Source organism: Trachemys scripta, chromosome 1 (genome assembly GCF_013100865.1).
Source record: "Trachemys scripta elegans isolate TJP31775 chromosome 1, CAS_Tse_1.0, whole genome shotgun sequence".
Lineage (NCBI taxonomy): Eukaryota > Metazoa > Chordata > Testudines > Emydidae > Trachemys > Trachemys scripta.
Genome location: NC_048298.1, coordinates 145,783,533 through 145,805,857, shown reverse-complemented (window position 1 = coordinate 145,805,857; position 22,325 = coordinate 145,783,533). Strand labels below are relative to the sequence as shown.

Sequence of the window (22,325 nt, the reverse complement as noted above, 5' to 3'; positions counted from 1 at the left end):
AGTGGTAAGGTTACCATATCTGAACTTTCAAAAAAGAGGACACTCCATTGGGGGGGTAGCCCCACCCCCTAGCCACTCCCTCCCACTTCCCACCCCCTGAAAGCTCCCCCAGAGCCCCTGACCCAGCTAACTCCCCCTGCTCCCTGTCCCTGACTGTCCCAACCCCTCTCCACACCCCTGCCCCCCTGACAGGCCCCCAGAACCCCAGACCCATCCAACCCCCACCTCCGATCCCTGTCTCCTGACTGCCTCCCTTCTCCAACTCCCCAGCCCCCTTACCGTGCCGCTCGGCTTAGAGCAGGTGTCTGGCTCCGTGCCGCAAGGACTGCCCTGTCCTGCCAGAGCGCTGCCAAGCGGCGTGCTGAGGCTGTGGAGGAGGGGGGAAGCGGGGCAGGGGCTCTGGCCTCCACTGCCAGCCCCGCTGCCGTGTTCCCTCACAGGCACACAGCCCCGCCCCCGAGCGCTGCCGGGCGGCGTACTAAGGCTGCAGGGGAAGGGGCTTTGGCTGCCGAGGCCCCAGTGCGAGCAGTGCTTGCCCGCCCTGTCAGCCGCTTTTCAGTCGATAAATAGCCAACCGGGGGGAAATCCCAGACATTTTTAGATTTTTAGAAATCCCCCCCGGACGGCTATTTAAAGAGCGAAAAGCCAGACATGTCCGGGGAAACCTGGACGTATGGTAGCCCTATGCAGTGGTACCCAGGTGTAGAAGGGTTCGGTTGGGGATCGCCCCTCTCTGGGGCGGCTGGGAGCCAGGCCGCCTCACTACTTAGGTCTGGTGTGTCGGGGAATTAGCCTGGTGGGGCAGGAAACAGTCAAGGGCTCAGGCCCTCAGGCAGGGGCTGAACAAATAGTTCAATAGCAAAACCCAGGCTCCTGGTTCTGAAAGCCTGGGGTGAGGGAGAGACTGCCACCCGTGAGTGGGGTGGCAAGAGGGACGCAGGCCCGCCCACTCCACTGCATCCCAGCCCGGGGCCCTAACAACAGCAGGCAGCCTGCTGCTGTGTCAGTGGGGATCCTGGCCGCAACACATTGACATCGGCTCTGGGTGTACCGCAGCCAGACTAGGGTCGGCTGCCTCCGGGCTACTTCCTACCTCCCTCTCTAGTAGTACCTGCGTCTGGTCGGTGTCCTCCACGGAATCGAGCACCATGGGCTCCTCAGGGTACTCAGAGAGTGGTAGGCTTGGCAGCTCCTCTGGGTCGCTTCTCTCCGGTAGGCTTAACGGCTTCTCCAGGGTCTTGACTGGTATGGCCAGTCCTCAGGTCGGTCACAGGCTGCAGGAGTCTCCCCAGCGGGAGCTAGGCCCCCAACGTCTGGCTTCTCCGGCGGCCAGGCAGCTTCTGAGCCCTGGGGTGGGGCTTTTATACTTCCAGTCCTGCGCTTTGACCTTTGGGGGGCAGGCGCAGGCTCCAGTGGCTCCACTCACTTTGGCATCTGGAGGGGCTCGTCCCTCTCTGGGGCGGCTGGGAGCCAGGCTGCCTCACTACATTCAAGGCTGGCTCCCGTTCATCGGGGCCAGACCCTTCCATGCCTCCCAAGCGGGACAGAAAGTCTGCATTTGCGTGGTCCTTCACAGCCCTATGGCGAACCGTAAAGGCACAGGGCTGTAGCGCCAGGTACCAACGCTGTAGTCTCATATTATTATCCTTCATCCGGGCCAGCCACTGGAGTGCAGCATGATCGGTGACCAATGTGAATGGGACTCCGAGGACATAGTAATGCAAGGCATCACAAGCCCACTTTACTGCAAGGGCCTCCTTCTCCACCACCGCGTAGTTCTTTTCCCGGGGAAACAACTTCCCGCTAATGTAGACGACCGGATGTTCTTCCCCGCCCACTTCTTGGGATAGGACGGCCCCAAGTCCTATGTCCAAGGCGTCTGTCTGGAGGATGAATGGCTGGTCAAAATCGGGGCTATATAGGACCAGTTCACGGCAGAGACTTCCCTTGAGCATCTGAAAGGCCTTGTCGCACTCTTGGGTCCAAACTACTTGCCAGGGGCTGTCCTTGGTCAACAGCCCAGTCAACGGGGCCGCAATCGCCGCGAATTGGGGAATAAACCACTGATAGTAGCCAACAAGTCCCAGGAACTGGCGTACCTGGCATTTTGTGGCAGGCAGTGGGAAGGTTGCAATGGCCTGAACTTTTCCCATGAGGGGCTTCACTTGTCCGTTCCCTATGGTATACCTAGGGTGACCAGATCACCCAGGTCAAATATCAGGACATTGGGGGGGGGGGGGGGGTCAGAGGGGAAAAAAACGGAGGCAGAGCAAAAAAAAACCCCACCCCACCCCCCCATTCCTCCTCCCTCCGCAAGCGCTGGAGGGAGGCCCGGGAGATGCAGGGGAGCGTGGGGCCGGGGTGAGTGTGAGTCCGGCCTGGCCCCAAGCAGGCAGGACTCAGGCATGGTACCTGGAGAGAGAGTAGTGGGGCGGCCCGCGGGGCCAGGCGGCGGCTGTTCTTCCCACCTGGGCAGCGGGACTCGGGAGCAGCTGCTGCTGCAGCTCCCACTGCCGCAGGGGGAGGAAGCAGCCGCTGGCCAAGCACATGGTGCTCGGCGGCTGCGGCTCGGGCGCCGGCGGCTCGGGTGCCCACGAACCCCCCGAGCCTGGGCCTGCTGCAGGGACCCAGCGCGCACGCTGCGTGTGCCCAGCCCCTGGCCAGTTGTGTCTGGGCTGGCTGGCCAGTTGTGTCTGGGCTGGCTGGCCAGCTGGTGCAATCCTGCGGGTGGCCCCGGAGTGCGGACACCAGGCTCCAGCTCCCCCGTCCCGCTCAGGTCCCGCAAGGGAACAAACGGGGCTGCTGATGCCTCCGCTCTGGGGCCGCCCGCGGAATTGCACCAGCTGGGCAGCCAGCCCAGATGCGACTGGCCAGGGACTGGGCACAGCGTGCGCACTGCTGGGTCCCCGCAGCAGGCTCGGGCTTGGGGGGTTCGGGCCCGGGCGCCAGAGCCGCAGCCGCCGAGCGCCACGTACGATGGTTCGATGACTCCTAGGTCCAGCATGGCCTGTACTACTTCTTCAACGACCTACTGCACGTGATATGGCAAGGGCCTGGTCGCGCCCTGGATCACCACCCCAGGCTCTGTCTGAATAGTATGATGGACAAGGGTTGTGTATCCCGGTTGGGCTGTGAAAGTGCACGGGAACGCTTGTAGAAGACATGGGGTCTGCTTAAGTTGTTCCTCAGTCAGTGTCTCCCTGAGCTGGGGTCCTGCAGGGTCCTCTGGACATGTTACATGTGGACCCAGCTCGGGTTCTGGTGGGTAAGGGTTAATTAAGAGTTCCTCTCGCTCCCGCCAGAGTTTGAGGAGGTTGATATGGTACCCTTGAGTTTTCTTGCACCAGTCGGGCTGGTTGATCTCATATGTGACAGGCCTGACCTTTCGGACCACCTCATAAGGCCCTTGCCAATGGGCCAGAATCCTGGACTCACTTGAGGGGAGGAGGAGTAAAACCCGATCACCAGGTTGGAAGTCGCGGGTTCGTGCATCCCGGTTGTAGGTCTGGGCCTGAGCATCTTGGGCGGCCTTCAAATTCTCCTGAGTCAGGGCCCCAGCCTGAGTAAGGCACTCCTGGAGCTGGAGTACGTATTTTAAGAGGCCCTGGGTAGGTGACGGGGCTTGCTCCCATCTCTCCCTCATTAGGTCCAACAGTCCACGCGGCGGCGACCATATAACAGTTCAAAAGGGGAAAACTTTGTAGAGGACTGGGGAACCTCCTGAACTGCCAGGAGCAGAAGTGGGAGTAGCTGGTCCCATCAGCGGAGATCTTAGCGCAGGGCAGATGGGGCCTGATATACAGAATCAGTCCACAGGCCCACATCTATAACCAAGTGTGGTTCTCCCCTTTCAATCTGGAGGGTCACCCCTTAAAGGCCACAGCTCCCATCCCAGCATGCATTGCTCCATATGAGTAGAACAGGAGTGGGGGGTTTTCCGTGCATACACTGGGGAATTTTAATTCCCACCCCCGCTCGCGTTGCATGCTGGGAGCTGTAGTCCCTGAAGAGCCGCATTGCATGCTGGGCGTTGTGGTCTCGCATCGAGTTTGAGGCAGCGTGAATCGGGTGCATTTTATGCAAATTACAGGAGCGAGACGGGCGGTTTTAAACAGAGTGGGCGTGGCCATGGAAGGGGCGTGGCCAGCGCGGCAAGTGGCGGCGCTGGCGGTTTAACGGAGGCGCCTGCTGTGCTCGCAGGTAGGTGAGGGGCTTTCTGTAACGCCGCCCGCCCCCGCCGGACTCCTGGGTTCGCTCTGGCGCGAGGGGAGGCAGGAGACGGCCCTTCCCGTACCGGTCTCTGCCGCTGTCGAGGGGGGTGGTCACTGCGGCCCCTCCAATAACCCAGCGCGGGGGGGCTGCCCCAAGGCCCCGCAGGCCGCTCCGCATGGGGGGCGTATCCGCGCTGGACTCTCCTCCCCCCGCTCGCCTCTGACTGGCGCTGTCTCCTCACGCGGCTGCTGCCTGTGTGGACGCTCCGGTTCCGGCATCAGCGCGCCGCGTTCTCCTGGAGCCGGATCCGGAGTGAAACCCGGCAGTGTTATGGGGGGGAATCCGAGCGTCCACACAGAGAGCAACCCGGCGTGGGGACGAGCCCGAACTCCCCTCGCCTTAAAGGGCGGCTCGCTCCGGGTCTGTGCGGCCTGGCTGCCGCCAGCCAGCTCTCGCCGGCAACGGGGATCTCACCCCGCCTGCCGCCGTGTTTGAAATAGTTTTCTTCAGTGGCAGGGGGCGGGCTGATGAGGGGAAGGCAGAGCCAGCCTGGCCCCGGTACACCAGAGCGTGACTGTCCGTGGTAATTAGTCGGGAAACGGGCCGGCGTCCTGTGGTGGAATTACTGTAACAAGCTGTTTTTTTTCTCTAATTAGCTGCGCAGATTGAATGTTGGGGAAGAATGAAGAGCGATGCACAGAAGATCGCTAAAGTTTAGCGTTTTGGACTGCACTGAACGAAACCATGCTTGAAATATGCACTGCAGTCAAAAGACATGAATCGTTTTGCTGAGCCCTTTGAAGCGGACAAGCATGCTTACGTACACAAATGTAGCCCTGAAGTTAAAATGTGAAGTTATTCTAGAGAATTAAACTCTCAACAAAACTAGTTCCAGTGGATGGCCTAAACCATGTCCCTGTCTCGTGTTGAAAATCCTTGTTTTTTGCTCTTCCTAGCTGTCTTTCAAGCAATATTTATCCTGATTTTGTACCGAGGTGGAGCATCGAGTGTATTTCGAGGATTTTTAGATGCACCTCAGCCCTTGGATTACTCAAAAACACAGGATGTGTATACAAACCTCAGCTTGTTCACCCGGGCTCCTAATGAGGAAACTATGCCATATTGCACAGCCCAGTCACCGATATTTGGTATGTATAAACTGCTAGTGTCTGAACTAGTGCATCAGTGTAATAACACTTTTCACTTTACAAAAGTGAAATGTGTTTGTCAGTAATTTACTATAATGTCTGAAGTTTCTACTAGCATTTCCTCTCTTGGGGCTAGATTAATCTCTCCTTTTCATCCTAAATCTAGATAGCATGTGATGCAGTCAAACAGTGCAGGTGGTTTTTGTTCAGTGTATGCTTAGGCCCTGTTTATGCTAAACTTCACAGTGAGCTTATAAGCAGTTAGATCTGGCCATGTTGCAAACACTAAATACGTTTTTTGTTTGTTTTGTTTTTTGTCAACACATAACATAGTTAATACTCAGTAACTGTGGCAGCTGAGTGTTTTACATTCCTAGAGGCCTTGACTGGCCCATGTTCTTATTGCCAGTTTGTAATGCTGTTTTGCTGTTTGGATTGGACCTTTATGTACACAAGGAAATTCCGTACCTGTTTTCCAACAATGTTGTAGGTAGCACTGTAGCTGCTGCAGTACAAGCTATAGTGCAGATTGGGCTATATTTACCAGTGTTGTCTGGCTTTTCTCAGAGCTCTGCCTGATTGAACACAGGTAATTTTGCAATCAGACAGAGCTTTAAGAAGGGCTAGATGACACAGTGGTTTTAAAAAATAAACTGTGTTTAGTCTACATTAGAACTTGTTGGTAGTATTGATTCAGCTACATCACAACATGTTTCAATCTGGAAACGTTTTTACATTTCCTAACTGCTGTGTAACCAGTTCAGTCAGTCCTTCCTCCTCCAAGCTCTCTGTGGTAGGGCACCTTACAGTCTATTGCCCCCGTGCTTCAAATGCTATAATCTGTGTATGTCTTTCATGTATAATAGCTATTGCTGAGGCACTATATGATAGCTGCCCAGATATTCTGTAGGGTGACCAGACAGCAAGTGTGAAAAATCGGGACAAAGGGTGCGGGGGTAATAGCTTATAAAAGACCCAAAAAATCAGGACTGTCCCTATAAAATTGGGACATCTGGTCACCCTAATATTCTGAGATGTAGTGACACAAATGTGATCAAACAGCATGGTAAGAGGGGTACACAACCTTGCTTCACACATAATTGTGTTTGTTTAAAAAAAGCTAATGTGTGGGCACAACACAGCTGTTTAGAACAGTTGCCTGGTTTAGTTAGAAAACATGTCTTTACTAATCCGGGTGGGCATTTAGACTAGCTCTACAGGCTTTATAACCATATTTGATCATCCTTTTGTTTCTCTCTCTGTCACGGAGATTAAATGAAATAAACAGGAAGTGTGGTGGCAATGTGTGTGGCTTCTCACTTATGTTGTCTTGCTTGTATGACCCACAGCCACTTCTGTGGGCAACTCTCCTCATGGCTATTGAAATAATTGTCTGTGAGACTATTGGCACAGATGCCAGTTATTGTTTCTTGAGATGTAGACTCAGTCCAGAGCAGACAAGTGAATCCGTGAGCTCTAAAGAGGGCCTGGATGGATAGTGACCAAAAAGTCTTACTATGACCCAAGTTGTAAACTAGTGAATGGGATGCTTGCACCCCATTTCAGCAAACACTAACAAAAATCCGCCTCTTAAAAGGCTTTCTTTAAATAGGAGGCTTTACTTTATCTTTAACCTCCAAACAAACAAATGGTGAGCACTGTACAACTTGCTTTTCAGCCATCAGAGAATGTTTTATATGGAGCTGCCAAAATGAGAGCAAATTAAAGATGGAGTTTAAGTAGATTAAATACTCTAGAGTAATTAGCATTTATGGAAACCTCTAGAGGAAACTAGAATTGTGCATTTGAAACATCATTACACTGCAAAAAGCAACCTTGTGAGGAGTTGGAACACTTGCAGTGTGAGAAATAAGATTCTGCTTTAGTTTACTAACTTTCTAACCAATAACTCTTTTTTAGAGCATAAAAAGAAATTATTTTCTCTAGATACTCATGATCTATTGTGTTCAAACCTCATCCAAATGAACTCTTTTAAATGTATGTTACTGTAAAAGGCATTTACTCTTCTCCTCCTTAGAACTAAAATAGATATACAAATTATTTATTAATAAAAACCTCTCTCGAGTCCCATTGCAATTAAAAACGTCACATATGGACTAAATACCTGTCCTTCCAATTCTTATTTCATAGTCTCCATTAAATAAGACTTCAAATGTAATTCTTGAAGCTCCAAATTGGAGACTGGTAACGGGTCACTTTGGGCCTGATCCAAATCCCTCTAAGGTCAATGGAAAGACTCCCATACCCATGGGCTTTGGATTAGGCCTTCTGTGAAGTGCAGCCCTTTCTCCATTTATGTGTGTGGTAAATGTTCAGTGTCTTTATTACCATACGGAACAAGTAACTATTTCCATCTTGAAGATTGTGTAAGCAAAAGCCTATTTCTCTTTTTTGTCAAATACAAACCTACAGTTGTATGCTCAACTTGAGCCCAGTCAAACTGATTCAATCTATTTATCATTTAACTGCAAAATCCTGTGGTTTTGCACCTTGCTTGTAATATCTACTGGAAGCAATGTGGTTCAGTGCATTGCCTCTTCTAGTTCATCTTTTGCTTGTGGCAGAAGCTTGTTTCTGAAAGATTTTCAGCAAGGAATTTTTCAGCAATATCCACTTTGTCGTTGTGTGAATGATTAGATTAGCTCTGGAAAACTTGATAGGTCAAATTCCTCCCTCATGTACCTGCTGAATTAAATGGGTTTATACCAGGAGCAAACTTGGTCCAATGTCTTCGAGAATAGTCCCTCCTTCTTACTCCTATCTGGCATACCCCTCTTGGGAGCATGACCATCTGCTGGGTACTAGTGAGTGGTCCCTGCAGTCTTGTCAATCTGATACTTTTTCTATTAGGGATCATACTTTTGTTTGTATTTAAAGGGGGGAAAATAGGCAAGGGCATTTCTATGAATAGGGTTTAAGCCTTTAGCTGCAGTTGAGAGGCCTGGCCTGGACATGCTTCTGGATTGGGCCCATCCTTCATCATTAGGATTTGGTGCTTAAGCTAATACTCCTTTACTGCTTCTTATTTCTTCATCTAAACAATGTGGGCTTGTCTACATAGGGAAGTGTACTGGCAAAACTACCAGAATAATTGTACCAGTATAGTGACCTAACCCGTGATGTGCCAGTGTACAAGAGTAACCACCTTTTCAAAAGGCAAAATTGGGACACATGCAGGAGCTCTGTCTGCCTCCATGGCCCAGGCCAAGCCAGAGTCAGGCAGTAGTAAGAGCCACCCAGGGAGCCCCATCTGTTGTGGTCTCAGGCACCCCACCCTGAACAGGTGGAGGGTCAGGAGCTTCCCACAGCAGCCTGGGCTCCCTGAGTAGCTCTTACTACTGCCTGGGTCTGGCTGCTGGAGGTGGGGTGGCTCATGGCGAGGGAGGACTAAAGCCCACCTCAGTCATCCGTGTCTCTCTCTCTCTCCTCTCCTCCCCCCCCCCCACACACACACCAGGAAGAGGGTGACGCAGCCGTGGAGCGACAGCGCAGGGAATCCAGGACACATGCTGTCCTGGAGTCATTCACACTGGGACTTGAACTCTGCATTTTGGGACTGTCCCGTCCAATTCAGGACAGGTAGTCACCCTACAGTACGCTAATGTAACTGCACATGTGAACACTCTTACTCTGGATTCAGGGGGTCCACACGGGGAGTTACACCGGTATAACTATAGTGGTATAATCATACTGATATAGTTCTACCAACAAACTTCCCCATGAGGACAAGCTGTTTCCATTCAAGGTAGTGCTTACACCTAATTATTTAAGTTCTCTTTTGATAGGCTGAATCATACGGGTCTTGCTGATGCAAAACTTCTGTTGAAGTCAATGGTGTTGCACCCAATTATACCAGATTAAGCGTGTGCCAAGAGGACCGTTGTAAGGTCATCTGATCCTAAGGTGTGCACACTCGAGGTCTGAAAGGTCTCACATTTCCCTTCTTGAAATGAATTAGATTCAGCCAAAACCAGCAAAACCCTCTCCGTTTGAATGCATTGCCTAATAAGTAAAGCAGGCTGAGAACATGTTCTGCAGTGGTGTTGATGAGCTAAAGGGATGGAGTGGGGGGGGCTGTAGTTTTTATATATGCAGCTAGAAGCTTCCTGTTCTGGTTGACAATTATACGTCTCTAAACATGGTTAAAAGATTCTTTTCCATGTAATGTTATAGATGCAGAGCAACGACTCAGGAAGCTTTGGGGAAACAACACTTTATATTTTTTGATTCAGTAGAACTCTAACCTTTTTTCTCTGCAAATCATTTCATAAGTAATATGATTCAAGAGAAGCTCTCCTACCTTAACTCCTCGCTGTTTGCCTTTGTTACGTTCTGTCAGCCAGTGGTGGTCAAGGGAGCACAGGTTGGAAGCACAGTCTTTATGTAAATAGTGTCTTCTGAGAGAGAATGAACAATAGTGGCAAGGGCATCTTAATTCCCGCTACAGTACAAGAGTGCACTGTGCTCAGGGCCCCTGTCTTCCGTGGCAGCAGAGCTTGCCGTGGAATTGTGCTCCAGAATCTGAGTGTTAATTGACAAATAAAATATTGTTTATAGCACTCATGGTTGTAGAGAGAACTTTGAAAATGTCAATTGATGAAGTGCTGTCTGCACAAGTATTCAGAGAGCTGAAATAATAGCTCTGAAAGATGTGAACTGATCCATTCATTTTAACTGTGGACTCTGGAATAGAGCATTTTTCAGTACTTCTGCCCTGAAATTTGCTATTTTACTCCCTGTTGGGCACCGATGACTTTTCTGTCTACTTGCTCTGCAGAGATCTGTATGCAGCTGCCTTTTATTTTCCCCACAAGAGGGAGTTCATTGCATTATAGTGCTTGCTCCCTATACTGTTCCATGGAGCCAGGAGGCTGGGGTTAGGGAACCAGACCTGAAGCCCAGCTTGCAGCCAGGGAGTGTGGCGGTAGGGTGACCAGACAGCAAGTGTGAAAAATCGGGACAGGAGGTGGGGGGGGGGGGTAATAGGAGCCCATATAAGAAAAAGACCCTAAAAATCGGGACATCTGGTCACCCTATGTGGGGGAGCCAGAAGTCCTTAGGGATACGAGCCATAGAAGCAGCTTGAACGGAAGCTTGTTTTTTCTCCCTGTGTGTGGCAGGGAGAGAAGCAGGTTCTGAGCTAGGTTGCTTGGACAACAACATAGGAGCTGAGGAGCCACGTGGCCAGGAGAGCATGACAACTAACTTTATCCTCTTAAAATAATCATGGTTGGAAAACGCTTCCAAAACTCATCTATGACCAGTGGGGGTGGGAGAACAAAAATGGAAGAATATTGCATGGCAGTAGAATAAATTAAGATTGATTTTTAGAAAGCAGAAGTTGCTGTTGTCGAATTTACAGATTGGCGCTACTGAATTTGGTCCTGCAGTATGCAGGGCCCTGATTTATACTGAGAGAAACACCATCTCTTTTAAAAAAAAAAACAAAAAAAACAAAACTCATACCCTCTGTTGTAGTGACTCCCATAAATGCAGCTGAATCTGAATAGAAGTACATTTTGTTAGTATCTCTTAGACAAACGCCAACTGACACTGGAGCAATAGTTAGTACTTGCATATGAAAACAGTTACTTTAACTTTTTATTTTAAATATAAAAACAGTATAATAGAAATGTATAGATTAAAAACAATGGAATAAAGTGTTTTTTGTTTTTAAAGACAGAAGCTGAGAGTTCCATAGAAGCAGATAATACAATCATAGTAGTCACCTAGACATGGTAGGTATGATCTAGAGCTGTTCCCCCATAGCATAGTTCCCTGACAAACAGCCATTCTGTTTGTTGCAAGTAAGCAAACATGGGAGCAGTTGGTTAGGAAAATTCTTGGTAGCAGTCAAAAATCAGAGTTCTTCATTAGTTAGACATCTGCTTCCTTTATTATTATTATTATTATTATTATTTATTTTATTTTTAATACTTGAAAAAGGTTTGGGTTTCATCAAGAGTGGGGGGAAAAGTGGTGCAGGAGGGGGAAAAAAGCTGCCAAAATAAACTGTAGGGTAGCAAGGATCTGATTTCCTGACACTAAGAAGGTGGCAGAGCCCATGTTCATAACAGAATGGACTGAGACCTGGCTGTGAACGCTCAAAGTAGGAAGTATTCCACCTACTGCTAAATAATATCAGATTGCCCTTAGAACAGAAGAGGAACTTACCTTTGGGCGGCATGGGCTGCAGTGAGAGAAAGTGCCCCTGCTCCCTTTAAGTTCTGTTTTCTCCAAAATAGTTTCTTTGTAGTCACCACAATTCCTCCAGATCACTTTGTCCTTGATCCCTTACCTGAAATGAGGCATTGATACATAAATGGGAAACGGTAGTAAAGAAGGCAGATTTGATTGTAGAAGAGTAGTTGGAGAAACAACCATCCTGCAATGATAAATACCTTGCCTTTTATCAAGACACCCTTGTGGTCTGCTTACACAATGTACTTCACAGGAGTCTGGTTCTTTACCCACACTAGAAGAGAAGACCAAATGTCAGAAGAACAAGAGTGTGGATCAGCCCACTGAAAGGCCTCCCTTGTAGATTCGAACCCATAGTGTGACAGATGCTCCACTATACTGCTCCCTGTTGGGTATAGCTCAAGTGTTTCAAGCTTTATTCTGATGGATTCGAACAGTGATTTGGCTCAACCTCATTCACCAAATTTTCACTTTTTTCCCCCCCCCTTCCCTCGTTCTTACAGTTGGTCCATTAACCATCACCTTTAATGCATTCCCCAGTGAAAGAATGATAATAAAAAAAAATCCCTTTGTTCGGTTTGGAGGCCGCTACAGCCCTCCTCACTGCCTGGCTCGCTACAAATCAGCCATCATTGTACCACACAAGAACCAGGAGAAGCATCTGCGACACCTTCTCTATTATCTTCATCCCTTCCTGCAGCGCCAACAGCTTCACTACGGCATCTACTTGATTCACCAGGTAAATCAAAACGATGTGTGTCTGTCACTGCTGCTGAGGTTTCCAGTTAAGGAGTGGTTTGACTGTGAATGGAAAAGTGGACACACAATTCCCCCCATGAGAAATACGGAGTTTGTGAATGTACAGTGGCACATAATTTGTATGTCTAAAGCGCTTGTTGTTGTATCTAGTGCTAAGATACTGTTCCATGTTTGTTTGTTTTTGGGAGGGACAAATTTAAACTTAAAGGGTGATCTTTCCTGTGAAAGAGGACTGAATATGGCTCCTCTCAAGTTCATTGGAGCTGCTTCTGAGTCAGTCAGAAGGAGGTGCCAGAGTGGAACTGGGTATCCTTACTGTCTGCCTAGCGTGAGATCCAAACTCTGATTTGATCCTGCTCTGGGTCACACCTACATAGGCCAAACAGTTGGTGTAACTGATGAGTTCTGGTGTTGTGAAGGATCCCCAGAGGGGGGAAATTAACTAGTGGTGAAAACTGATGGCTAGTTAGGAAGGGGAGTATCTTTTTCAATTGCATGTAACCAGGATATGTGTTTTGATTTCTGGCTTCTTTCTAAAGAGGGATGAGGGCATAATCTCTGTGTGCAGGGAAGTATAGTTGAAGATCTACGTTAGTCTGTTACAGAGATTAGAATCCTTTTTCTTTATGTCCATGTGCAAAAGACTTCCAACTTCCCAAAGTTCATAGAGTTGCTAAGGCAGTAGGTCAAATTTTCAAAAGCATCTAAGAGATTTCTGAAAACATTTCCCAGCATCACTTGGTTCCAGTCTCACTCAAATTGAATTCCATGGGAGTTTTGCCATTGACTTCAGTGTGAGCAGCCTTAGATCCTTGAAGCCATTCCAGGAGTTGGTGAGTAAACTACATGTTTTCTTTTCTTTTTCAGGCTGGGGATGCTACTTTTAACCGAGCCAAGCTCCTTAATGTTGGTGTCCGGGAAGCCATGAAGGATGAGGACTGGGACTGTCTGCTCCTGCATGACGTGGATCTCATTCCTGAAAATGATTATAACCTCTACGTCTGTGATGAATACTACCCCAAACACATTGCCAGTGCCATAGACAAATTCCAGTACAGGTAAGGGTCTGCATTTGGGATGGACAGTTTTTATGATCTTATCAGCAGTTCCTTTTCATGGAACATATAGTATAGCCTAGGACTGGACACTGAAGGATGTTACCTCAGTGTATTCCCACCTGGGTGGCTGTTGCAGGAAGGGACATGTGTCAGAGTAGCTAGTCAAATGATTCCTGCTGCTCTTCCCCCATGCACCCATATTGAAACTGAAAGGTTTTTGTTCTCTTCTTCCCTAAGATGCAAGATGGAGAGCATTAAGCAGCACAAATATGACATGCTTTTTGCTCATTTGCAAACTTAACCCCATTAATTTGGGCTTGAATAGGGACTGGGAGTGGCTGGCTCACTACAAAAGCAATTTTCCCTCTCTTGGTATTGATACCTCCTCATCAATTATTGGGAGTGGACCACATCCACCCTGACTGAATTGGCCTGGTCAACACTGGTTCTCCTCTTGTAAGGTAATTCCCTTCTCTTCATGTGCCAATATATTTATGCCTGTATCTGTAATTTTCACTCCATGCATCTGAAGAAGTGGGGAATTTTACCCACGAAAGCTTATGCCCAAATAAATCTTAGTCTTTAAGGTGCCACTGGACTCCTCATTGTAAATATTACATGATAGTGCTGCTGAGTAGGGATCTGAACACTGAGCTGTCTTTGAGATGTTGATGAAATCGTAATCTACATCACTTTTTCAACAGCTATGGCTTCCCTCCTCCGCAGCGATAGAATTATCATGGATCATTTTATGACACACCAGGACAAACCCAGTCCTTTGAGGCCCCTTTTGCCTTCAGCAGCTATTGAAAGCAAACTGAAATGCATCTTCCAGTGATTGATGGCTAATTATTTTCTTTCCTTCTTCTGTGAGCAGAGTACAGTATTTCCCTCACACTGGGGGAAAAAATGCCCGAGTTACAGAACAGTTATTCTCTGAATTTTGCTGGTTAGAAGGAATCTCAGTTGAATTTACCAGTCTGATCTTCTGCACTGAAGTCTTAATATCCCATTTAGTCAGTGACAAAAACCTGTAGAAAGTGATCTTTTTAGTTCAATACACTTGCCACGTAACTATCATTAAAAACTATCATCCAGCTTCTTGTGCAATACAAGTACAATAAGCTGAGACCAACGTGCATGTGACTCATCACTAGTGTAAGACAGTTTGTCAAGTGCCTGATGCAAACTCAATTTTGACAATTTGCTCTTCTCTTCTCCAGTTTGCCATATTGGTCCTTTTTTGGAGGTGTCTCTGCTTTGACTCCAGAGCATTACATGAAGATAAATGGGTTTCCAAACACCTACTGGGGCAGTCGTGGTGAAGACGATGACATTGCTGCAAGGTACTAACGGATAGAACTGGGCCATTTAAAATAGAACTAAATAAAGGTCTAAAGTAACAACATATTGCGTGGTCTCCATTAGCCCTATAAAAGAGCTAATAGGTTCTGGACAACTTTAATTGTATATAGTGCTATGATTCAGATTCCAAGGTCAGAAGGGGCCATTATGATCATCTCGTCTGACCTCCTACTTAATACAAGCCACAGAACTTCCCCAAAATAATTCCTAGATCAGTGGTTCTCAACCAGAAATAAATCAGAGCAGGGCTGGCACTAGAGTCACTGGGGCCCAGGGAAAAAAGCCGAAGCCCGAGCCCCACTGCCTGGGTATGAAGCCAGCTTAGCTTTGCGAAGTCCCCTGTGGCATGGGGCCCTGGGGAGTTGCCCAGCTTTTTATCCCCTAATGCTAGCCCTGGCTTTTAATCTACTGGATATGCAGAACATCATTTTTTATGGCACGGGTGTGCTGTGGAGTTTTTATAGCATGTTCTGAGGGGCGGGGGTGGGCCTCAGGAAGAAAAAGGTTGAGAACACCTGTCCTAGACCATATCTTTTAGAAAAAAATCCAATCTCGATTTAAAAATTGTCAGTGATGTAGACTCCACCACAACCCTTAGTAAATTGTTCCAATGGTTAATTACTCTCACCATTAACAATTTACACTTTATTTCCAGTCCGAATTAATCCAGTGGCTGGAAGTTGAAACGAGACAGTTTTACTTTCTCTGCTAGATTGAAGAGCCTATTAAATATTTGTTCCCCATGTAGATACTTACCTACAGAGTAATAGTCACCCCTTAAAGTTAAGCTATAAATAGGTTAGGCTCAAAGAGCTCAATCTAGCACTGTAAGGCATGTTTTGTAATCCTTTAATGATTCTGGTGGCTCTTCTCTGAATCCTTTCCAATGTATCCGCATCCTTCCAGAGTTCAGTTCTGGAGACATTACATTCAGAATTGATGGTCCGGGCATGTTAGATCTAATATTGTTTAAAGTATCACTTTTTTGTACAGTAGAAGGTTAGCTTTCTTCAGATAGTTTGGGCTTCAGGAGCTAGATAATGTTGCATTGAATACCCCTATGCTGTCTCTGGGGTTCTTCCAAGAGCTGTATAAACCACTAGTGACCTGATAGTTGACTCTCACTGAAATTAATCATTCCATAGGAGAGAATACTAGGCTGACAAAGTAGAAAACCTAGGGGATTTTAAGGGAAGCTTTAGATTTCAAAATAGGAGGGGATTCAGGACATGGCATTTACCACCTGCAAGACTGTTTCAGTAAGTACACAGTATTTGGGGAGCTAGGAACCTGGATTCCTTACGTTACTATCTTTAAACTGTCAGACACGTAGTGACATACCATAGAGCCTTAAAGTACCATGTGTATCAGTGTTAGCAAAATGTGATGTTTTGTTGCTAGGAAGGTGACGTACTATGGGTGTGAATATAGAGAGTTTTTAATTACAGCTGCTGTGCACAATGCAGCTCTGTAGAGTACAGAATAAAGACCCTTTGGCCTCATCTACCCTAGCAAGCACTGTAGCTGTAATTCACCAGTGGTACAGCTCTACTAGTGGACATTGAGGCAAACTGTTGGAGAGATTATACTACTTAGCTGGCAGTAAAAACATTTATTTCCTGCTCTTGCACAGTGTGACAAGTTATGTAATCTTCAGTGGAACATTCTGTTCAAGGACACGGGGAGTCTTACCAAGCATTGTGCTCCTGAGAATGGAAAGTTAGGTGTTTAACACTAAGTTACTTCCTTTGATCAGAGAAATCTTATTAAAGGAACATGATTACTTTTAAAAATAATGAAAGTACTATTTGATTAATGGAATATCAGGGTATAGTGCATCTTGAATTTCTAAAAACAAACAAGAGACCTATCCCAATGCTTTCTGCACTACTTCAGCTCTTAACATGGGTCTCAAGTGGGGTGCCAGTGGTGAGAAGTGCCATACCAGAGTCCTGTGCACTTCATTTTTTTTTTTTTTTTTTTTAAGGAATAAATCTGTTCAAGGGGCACTGTTAGCCTGAGTAAACCCCAAAACATACCTTCCTTGAAGGAAAGTAAATCCCATGCACTATCCTGTGAGAATTATGTACTACAAATAATTGATAACCACAGCCACTTGAGGGGCACATTGCTATTGGTGGTGGAGGCTAATAATGATTCTTTGTTCGCAAACGTACAGGCCTGTGTTTACAAAAGTTTGCAGTGATTTGGGGTGCCTGAGTTTTTGAGTGACCAGCTTGAGATACCTAAGAGAGCTGAGTTTTAGAAAGGACTGAGCACCTATGCTGTAGAACAACAAAAATAAAATGGGAAATATGTCATGAACCCTTGCTGGCCTTGTCTTCTCTATAAAGCTTTATTATATTAAACACAACTGAAGGAGCTAGGTTGGCCAATCAACACTGACCACGGTTTTGCAGTCAGTACGGATGAAGCCAAGTTGGGTTCAACAGCATCAGCTAGTTGTGTTTTAAACCTTAATCTCAGGCATTAGTATCCTTCTCATTCACCTCCTATGAGAAATGAGCTTCAGCATCTTAACTGGAACCATTTAAGTATTAACATTAAGCACAGACCGTGTTTTGGGGTGTTTATGCTAATTTTGTGGGTTTTTCATTGTTGCCTTAACCTAGTAATGCAACTTTAAATACAAAAAGCTACAATTAGTCTGGCAATACCAGACTAGAGTTCAACAGCAAAGTTAGCTCAGCTCTTTTGCAGTTGTGTCCATTTTTCTGTGCAGTGTAATGTTTATTTTCTGAAGGCAAACATACAAACTTTTGCTACAGCCCAGGTTGAGATAATGGTACTTTATCAAATGCTAAAACCTACTCCCTTAAGGAATTAATACCATTTCTGGGTTTCTTTTGATAATTCTAGTCTAAATTTAAATATTGTTGGCATTCTGGCCTTTCCCAAGGGCTTGGGAGCAGGAATGTTGCAGTGCAGCTTGCTGCTATCTACCTCTAGCACTTATCTCAAACGAAACGTTTATTGAAAGATCTTGAATAAAAAGTTCCAAAGATGTTAACTTGCCAAACTAAACTGCCTAAATATTCAGCAAGTTAAACAAACATGGTGGTAGCAACGGGTCTGGCTATGGGAGCCTTTTCTGCCCTTGAGATCTATCCAGAACTGCCAGTTAGTCACTTCAAGTGGTAGTAGTACTAGTAATACTTTTTTGTAAATTTCCCTAGCCTGGGTATTCAGACACAACAGTTACGACCTCTGAAACTCTACTGCCCTAGCTCATCTGAATGGTAGCATAATGTTCTGCTGCTGGCCTCGCTCACACTTACCTACCACACTAGTTTTAGGTAAAGTAAGCGTTCCTATCAGTCTCTACGAGTGGTGTCAGTTAAGTCAGTGGTGCATTGTGCCATAATTCAGGAGGTACCACTGAGTACCATAATCTTACTTCCTCTTCTTGAATTTGAAGTACTGTCTTTTCAGCTGTGTGTGTGTGTGTGGTGTGGTGTGTGTTTCTGCCAGGAAACATCTCTGTACTTTGTGTAGCTTAGAGCTGGCATTCTTGTGTATAAACCCAGATTTTACTCTGTCTTCATTTTAAAGGATTCAGTTAGCAGGAATGAAAATAGTCAGGACCCCTATTCATCTTGGACGTTACAAAATGATGGATCTTGAGCAACACAAAGGGAGTGAAGAGTACCCAATAAGGTAACTATTGTAGGAGGGCCCTGTCCTCACTTGTCCTAATTCCAGTGTGGCCATCCCTGGTCTGTAGAGCCTGCTGACTGAGTGCTATCAACTTCCTCCTCATGCAGGGCAGAAAGCAGCTTCTTGGACTGTCCCTTTTACCATCCTGCTTTTAAATGCTGCTATTTAAAGAAACTGTCTCTGGCTTTGTTCAGCACAGAGTTTAGGAGATTCACCGGGTGGAAGCATTTGCTTGATTTGTTTTGATTACAACTTAAATTCCTGCAGTCCTGCTGGTGGCCTGTGGACTCATGGACAAAAGAACATTTGTGATATCAGTAATATTGTTTGGTCAAAAGCCAGTTACAACTGAACCTTACTTTCTTTTGTTGGTTATATTTTTAAAGTGTAGATGCTTTGATACTAGTTCATCACATTGTTTGAAGTCCTTATTGGTAAGCTCATTCTTTTGATTGGCAGTTGCTAGCAAGAGTTTTGTACAGAGTCCTGGCCCATGATTAGGGCTCCAGACACTACAGTAATAGTTTATTAAAAATATGAATTCTAAATAGTCATCAAATTCTTCATATGAAGAACCAAGACCACTTCCAAACTAGTAATCTCAAGGTATCTTGGAAACACTGAAGCTTGTTCTCTTATGTCTTCCCTCCTCTCAAGATTTCTATGTACATCTTGGACAAAATAAATGTCAAGATTTTTATATAACAAAGTATTATGGTAGCAGTAGACAAACTAAGCTGTATGCAGACCCATTAAAAATGTGAAATCGGAGCACTGAATTCAGCAGATATGGGTAAGGTGGAACCTCTAATTTAAATCCCCGAGGACCTACTTGCATACCAAGAGCTGGAAGAAGGTGTTATCTGGTGGGGTGGAGGCTGTCTACATTGGCATCTCAGCTCTCCCATTTGCCTTACCCTTAAGGCTTAGCTCCTTAACAGCTTCTCTCATGTGTTTCACAAGTCAATATAAGCCATCTGCATTTCCATTCTACCTCTGAAATCCTCATTGCCACTTTTGCCTCCTCAGGTCCCATCTCTCCATGTTCCAAAATGTGCAGTGTGGTGCTGCCACTGCCTTTTCATATATACAGATTGCCATTGCCACATCATCCTTGTACTCACACATGCCACTGGTCCTCCCCATTCATTTCAGGCTCTAGTTCCAAATGGTCCTCGTTTATAAACACCTACGATTACTCCAGTCTCCTGCACCTTACAGCATGTCTCTGCTCTTTCTGCTTGTCTAGAACAGGTTTCCTTTGTGCGAAGGAACAATCTGAGGTCATTTGGTGGAACAGGCTTTACCTATAAAGCTGCTGTCACCTGGAACAGCTTCCCTATCTGCCTGTCTACATCTTACTTCAAGTGTTACCTGAAAGTGCACCTCTTCTCTCTGATTAAGCTACTTAATCATAGTCACATATAGAGTGTTGTGTATTTTTCAAGAGTTGTATTGTAACTGACTGGACAAAGATGGGAACGTCCCTTAGTCTCCCCCTACTGTCCTTTTATCTAACTACAGGTATTCTCCTCCCTTCAGGCCTGCTCCACTGCATAACACCAGAAAAACATGGAAGGATGATGGAATGAATTCTGTAGAGTTCAAACTCCTTTCAAGAAAGAAGCACCTTCTTTATACCAACATCACTGTGGACATTGGGAATGCTCCCACGCTGCCTCCAGAGAATAAAAACAAAAAGAGAGCTTGAGTATTAGTGCAGCACCTGGAAATTGTGCAACACAGGAGGTGCTAGCCTATAGTTAATCAGGAATAAAAGGTCTACAAAGATTGAAGAATGATTTCCTGCTGTGGGCTTCACCTTTCCTCCAAACATGCAAGGGTTAGAAGAAAAGTCTTCAGGAATGAGGCATGACAGCCACTAGACTGGATTCAGTTTATTGGAGAGAATCCCTTTTAAGCGCTGTAAAATGTGATGCTTACTGAGCCCTATCTCTCTCACACACACGCGCCTTGCGGAGTACATCTTTATTCATCACCAGATAAATCCACTCTAAGCTGTGTACTCTTAAATCAGCGTCACCCATTAGCAGGCTAGTTAGTTGAATGCCAGCTACTTAACTGCTGCATATCCTACTGCTTACTATTTTTGAATGGTAATTGGGATTAAAGCCACTCTGAGGACATGTTCTATGTTTTGTTTGAAAGAAACCTCAGTCCCATATTGCTGGTAAAGAGATTCTCTAGTTGCAGTCTGTCTTGAAATGTTTTGTTTTTCCCTTCTTAGTGTTAAATATTTCCCTTTCCATCTGTTACATATTTTGTAAATATTCTCCAGGAAGTTTAAATATAAGATTTTGAAAGTTAATAGCCATCTTATGGTTCCTGTTTTATGTGACCACTTGCTATGTACATGAGCTTCTCCACAGGAAGTCTAGAGGCTTGGTATAGCAAGAACCTGAGTATTGGCCTCCTGCATTTTTTGTGTCAGCCAGTGCTGATCTAATTATAAATCTATTCACTTATAACACTACTAAAAAAACCTCTGCATGGGATTGGTAGAAATAAACACTCCATGTATCTATAAAAGCTAGAAAAGGGTTACTTTGAACATAAGTTACCAGTCTCCCCTCAGCTGCAGGAATTGGGCCCTACCAAGTTTATGGTCTATTTTGGTCATTTTCACAGTCATAGGATTTTTAAAATAGTAAATTTCATGATTTCAGCTATGTAAATCTGAAATTTCATTGTGGTGTAATTGTAGGGGTCCTGACCCATAAAGGAGTTGTGGGGAGGTCACGAGATTATGGAAGGGGGAGTTGCAAAACTGATAACATTACTTCTGTGCTGCTGTTGGCAGCAACACTGCCTTGACAGCTGGACCCTAAAGTAATCATCCATTCAGAAGTACAATGCAGGCTTCCCTAAATTCCTGCCACTACCTCAACTCTGCCCTGGAGAAATTGGAATAAGAAGGGGAGTTCAGTCTCCACAGCCAGTTCAGTCCTTGGCCTAGCTCTGAGACTGCAATAAAGGGGGAAATCTGTCACTTTTGTGATACAGACACTTCTCCACTGAGTATGAATTCTCAGCTAGTTCTACATGTGCCAGTTCTAATGCTTTAGTAACTAATCTTGGGCTAATATCTGTGGCCTTGGCTACACTTGCAGATGTACAGTGCTGTGAGTTAAACCTGACTTCATGCAGCTGAGTAGGGAAAGTGCTGCAGTCTGTCCACACTGACAGCTGCCTAGCTCACTTTCGTGGCCACATTTGGGCAATTGCAGTGCTATTGGGAGCGGTGCATTATGGGCAGCTATCCCACAGAGCACCTTTCCCATTCTGGCGCTGAGGGTTGTGGGAAGGGGGCGTGGGTGTGGGGGATTCTGGGTCCTGTCCCAATGCCCTGTGATGCATTGCTTTGCATCCCAGAAATCCCTTTGTTTCCATCCACCTTTGGTGCCATCTTTCAACGGTTTCTGTGCAGCGCGATCTGTCTGTGGGAAATGGAGTCCGAACTGCTGAGGCGTATGCTGACAAATCTCGCCAGCACGTCACGTTTGGCTGTCGAACTATTCCTTAAGATCCAAAGTGACAGTGAGTGAGGGTGAGGAGTCAGACGATGCTATTGAGCCACGTAATGCGTACGACACGAAATTGCTTGTGGCATTCAGACATGCTCAGCACCGTGGAATGCTGCTTTTGGGCTCGGGAAACAAGCACCAAGTGATGGGATCACATAGTCATGGAAGTCTGGGATGAGAAAAGCCACTTTCATGGGACTGTGTGAGGAGCTCGCCCCCACCCTGCAGCGCAAGGACACGAGATTGAGAGGTGCCCTGCTGATGGAGAAGCAGGTGGCTATTGCAAGCTGGCAACTCCAGACAGCTACCGGTCGGTCGCAAACCAGTTTGGAGTGGGA

The 22,325-nt window shown here is 46.4% G+C and overlaps 1 protein-coding gene across 2 annotated transcripts; it reads left to right on the top strand.

Moving 5' to 3' along the window:
- Positions 1–4,099: 4,099 nt before the first annotated feature.
- Positions 4,100–20,777, top strand: LOC117886855 (beta-1,4-galactosyltransferase 3-like). Of its 2 annotated transcripts, none has more exons than XM_034788950.1 (7): positions 4,100–4,200; positions 4,869–5,360; positions 12,086–12,321; positions 13,209–13,399; positions 14,623–14,745; positions 18,338–18,442; positions 19,967–20,777. In XM_034788950.1, exons 2-7 carry the CDS (start codon positions 5,123–5,125, stop codon positions 20,151–20,153), a joined length of 1,080 nt encoding a protein of 359 aa, XP_034644841.1. In that variant the 5' UTR covers positions 4,100–4,200; positions 4,869–5,122; the 3' UTR covers positions 20,154–20,777. The 2 variants fall into 2 exon arrangements, with proteins under 2 accessions (XP_034644841.1, XP_034644842.1); XM_034788951.1 differs by having other exon boundaries at positions 4,101–4,200; positions 19,985–20,777.
- Positions 20,778–22,325: the final 1,548 nt, after the last annotated feature.

Excerpts from the sequence above, each read along its gene's own strand:
- LOC117886855 (XM_034788950.1), top strand. The coding sequence starts at position 5,123 with ATGTCCCTGTCTCGTGTTGAAAATCCTTGTTTTTTGCTCTTCCTAGCT. Across the intron at positions 13,400-14,622 it reads ATAGACAAATTCCAGTACAG|TTTGCCATATTGGTCCTTTT; the intron begins GTAAGGGTCTGC and ends TCTCTTCTCCAG. Across the intron at positions 18,443-19,966 it reads AGTGAAGAGTACCCAATAAG|GTATTCTCCTCCCTTCAGGC; the intron begins GTAACTATTGTA and ends ATCTAACTACAG.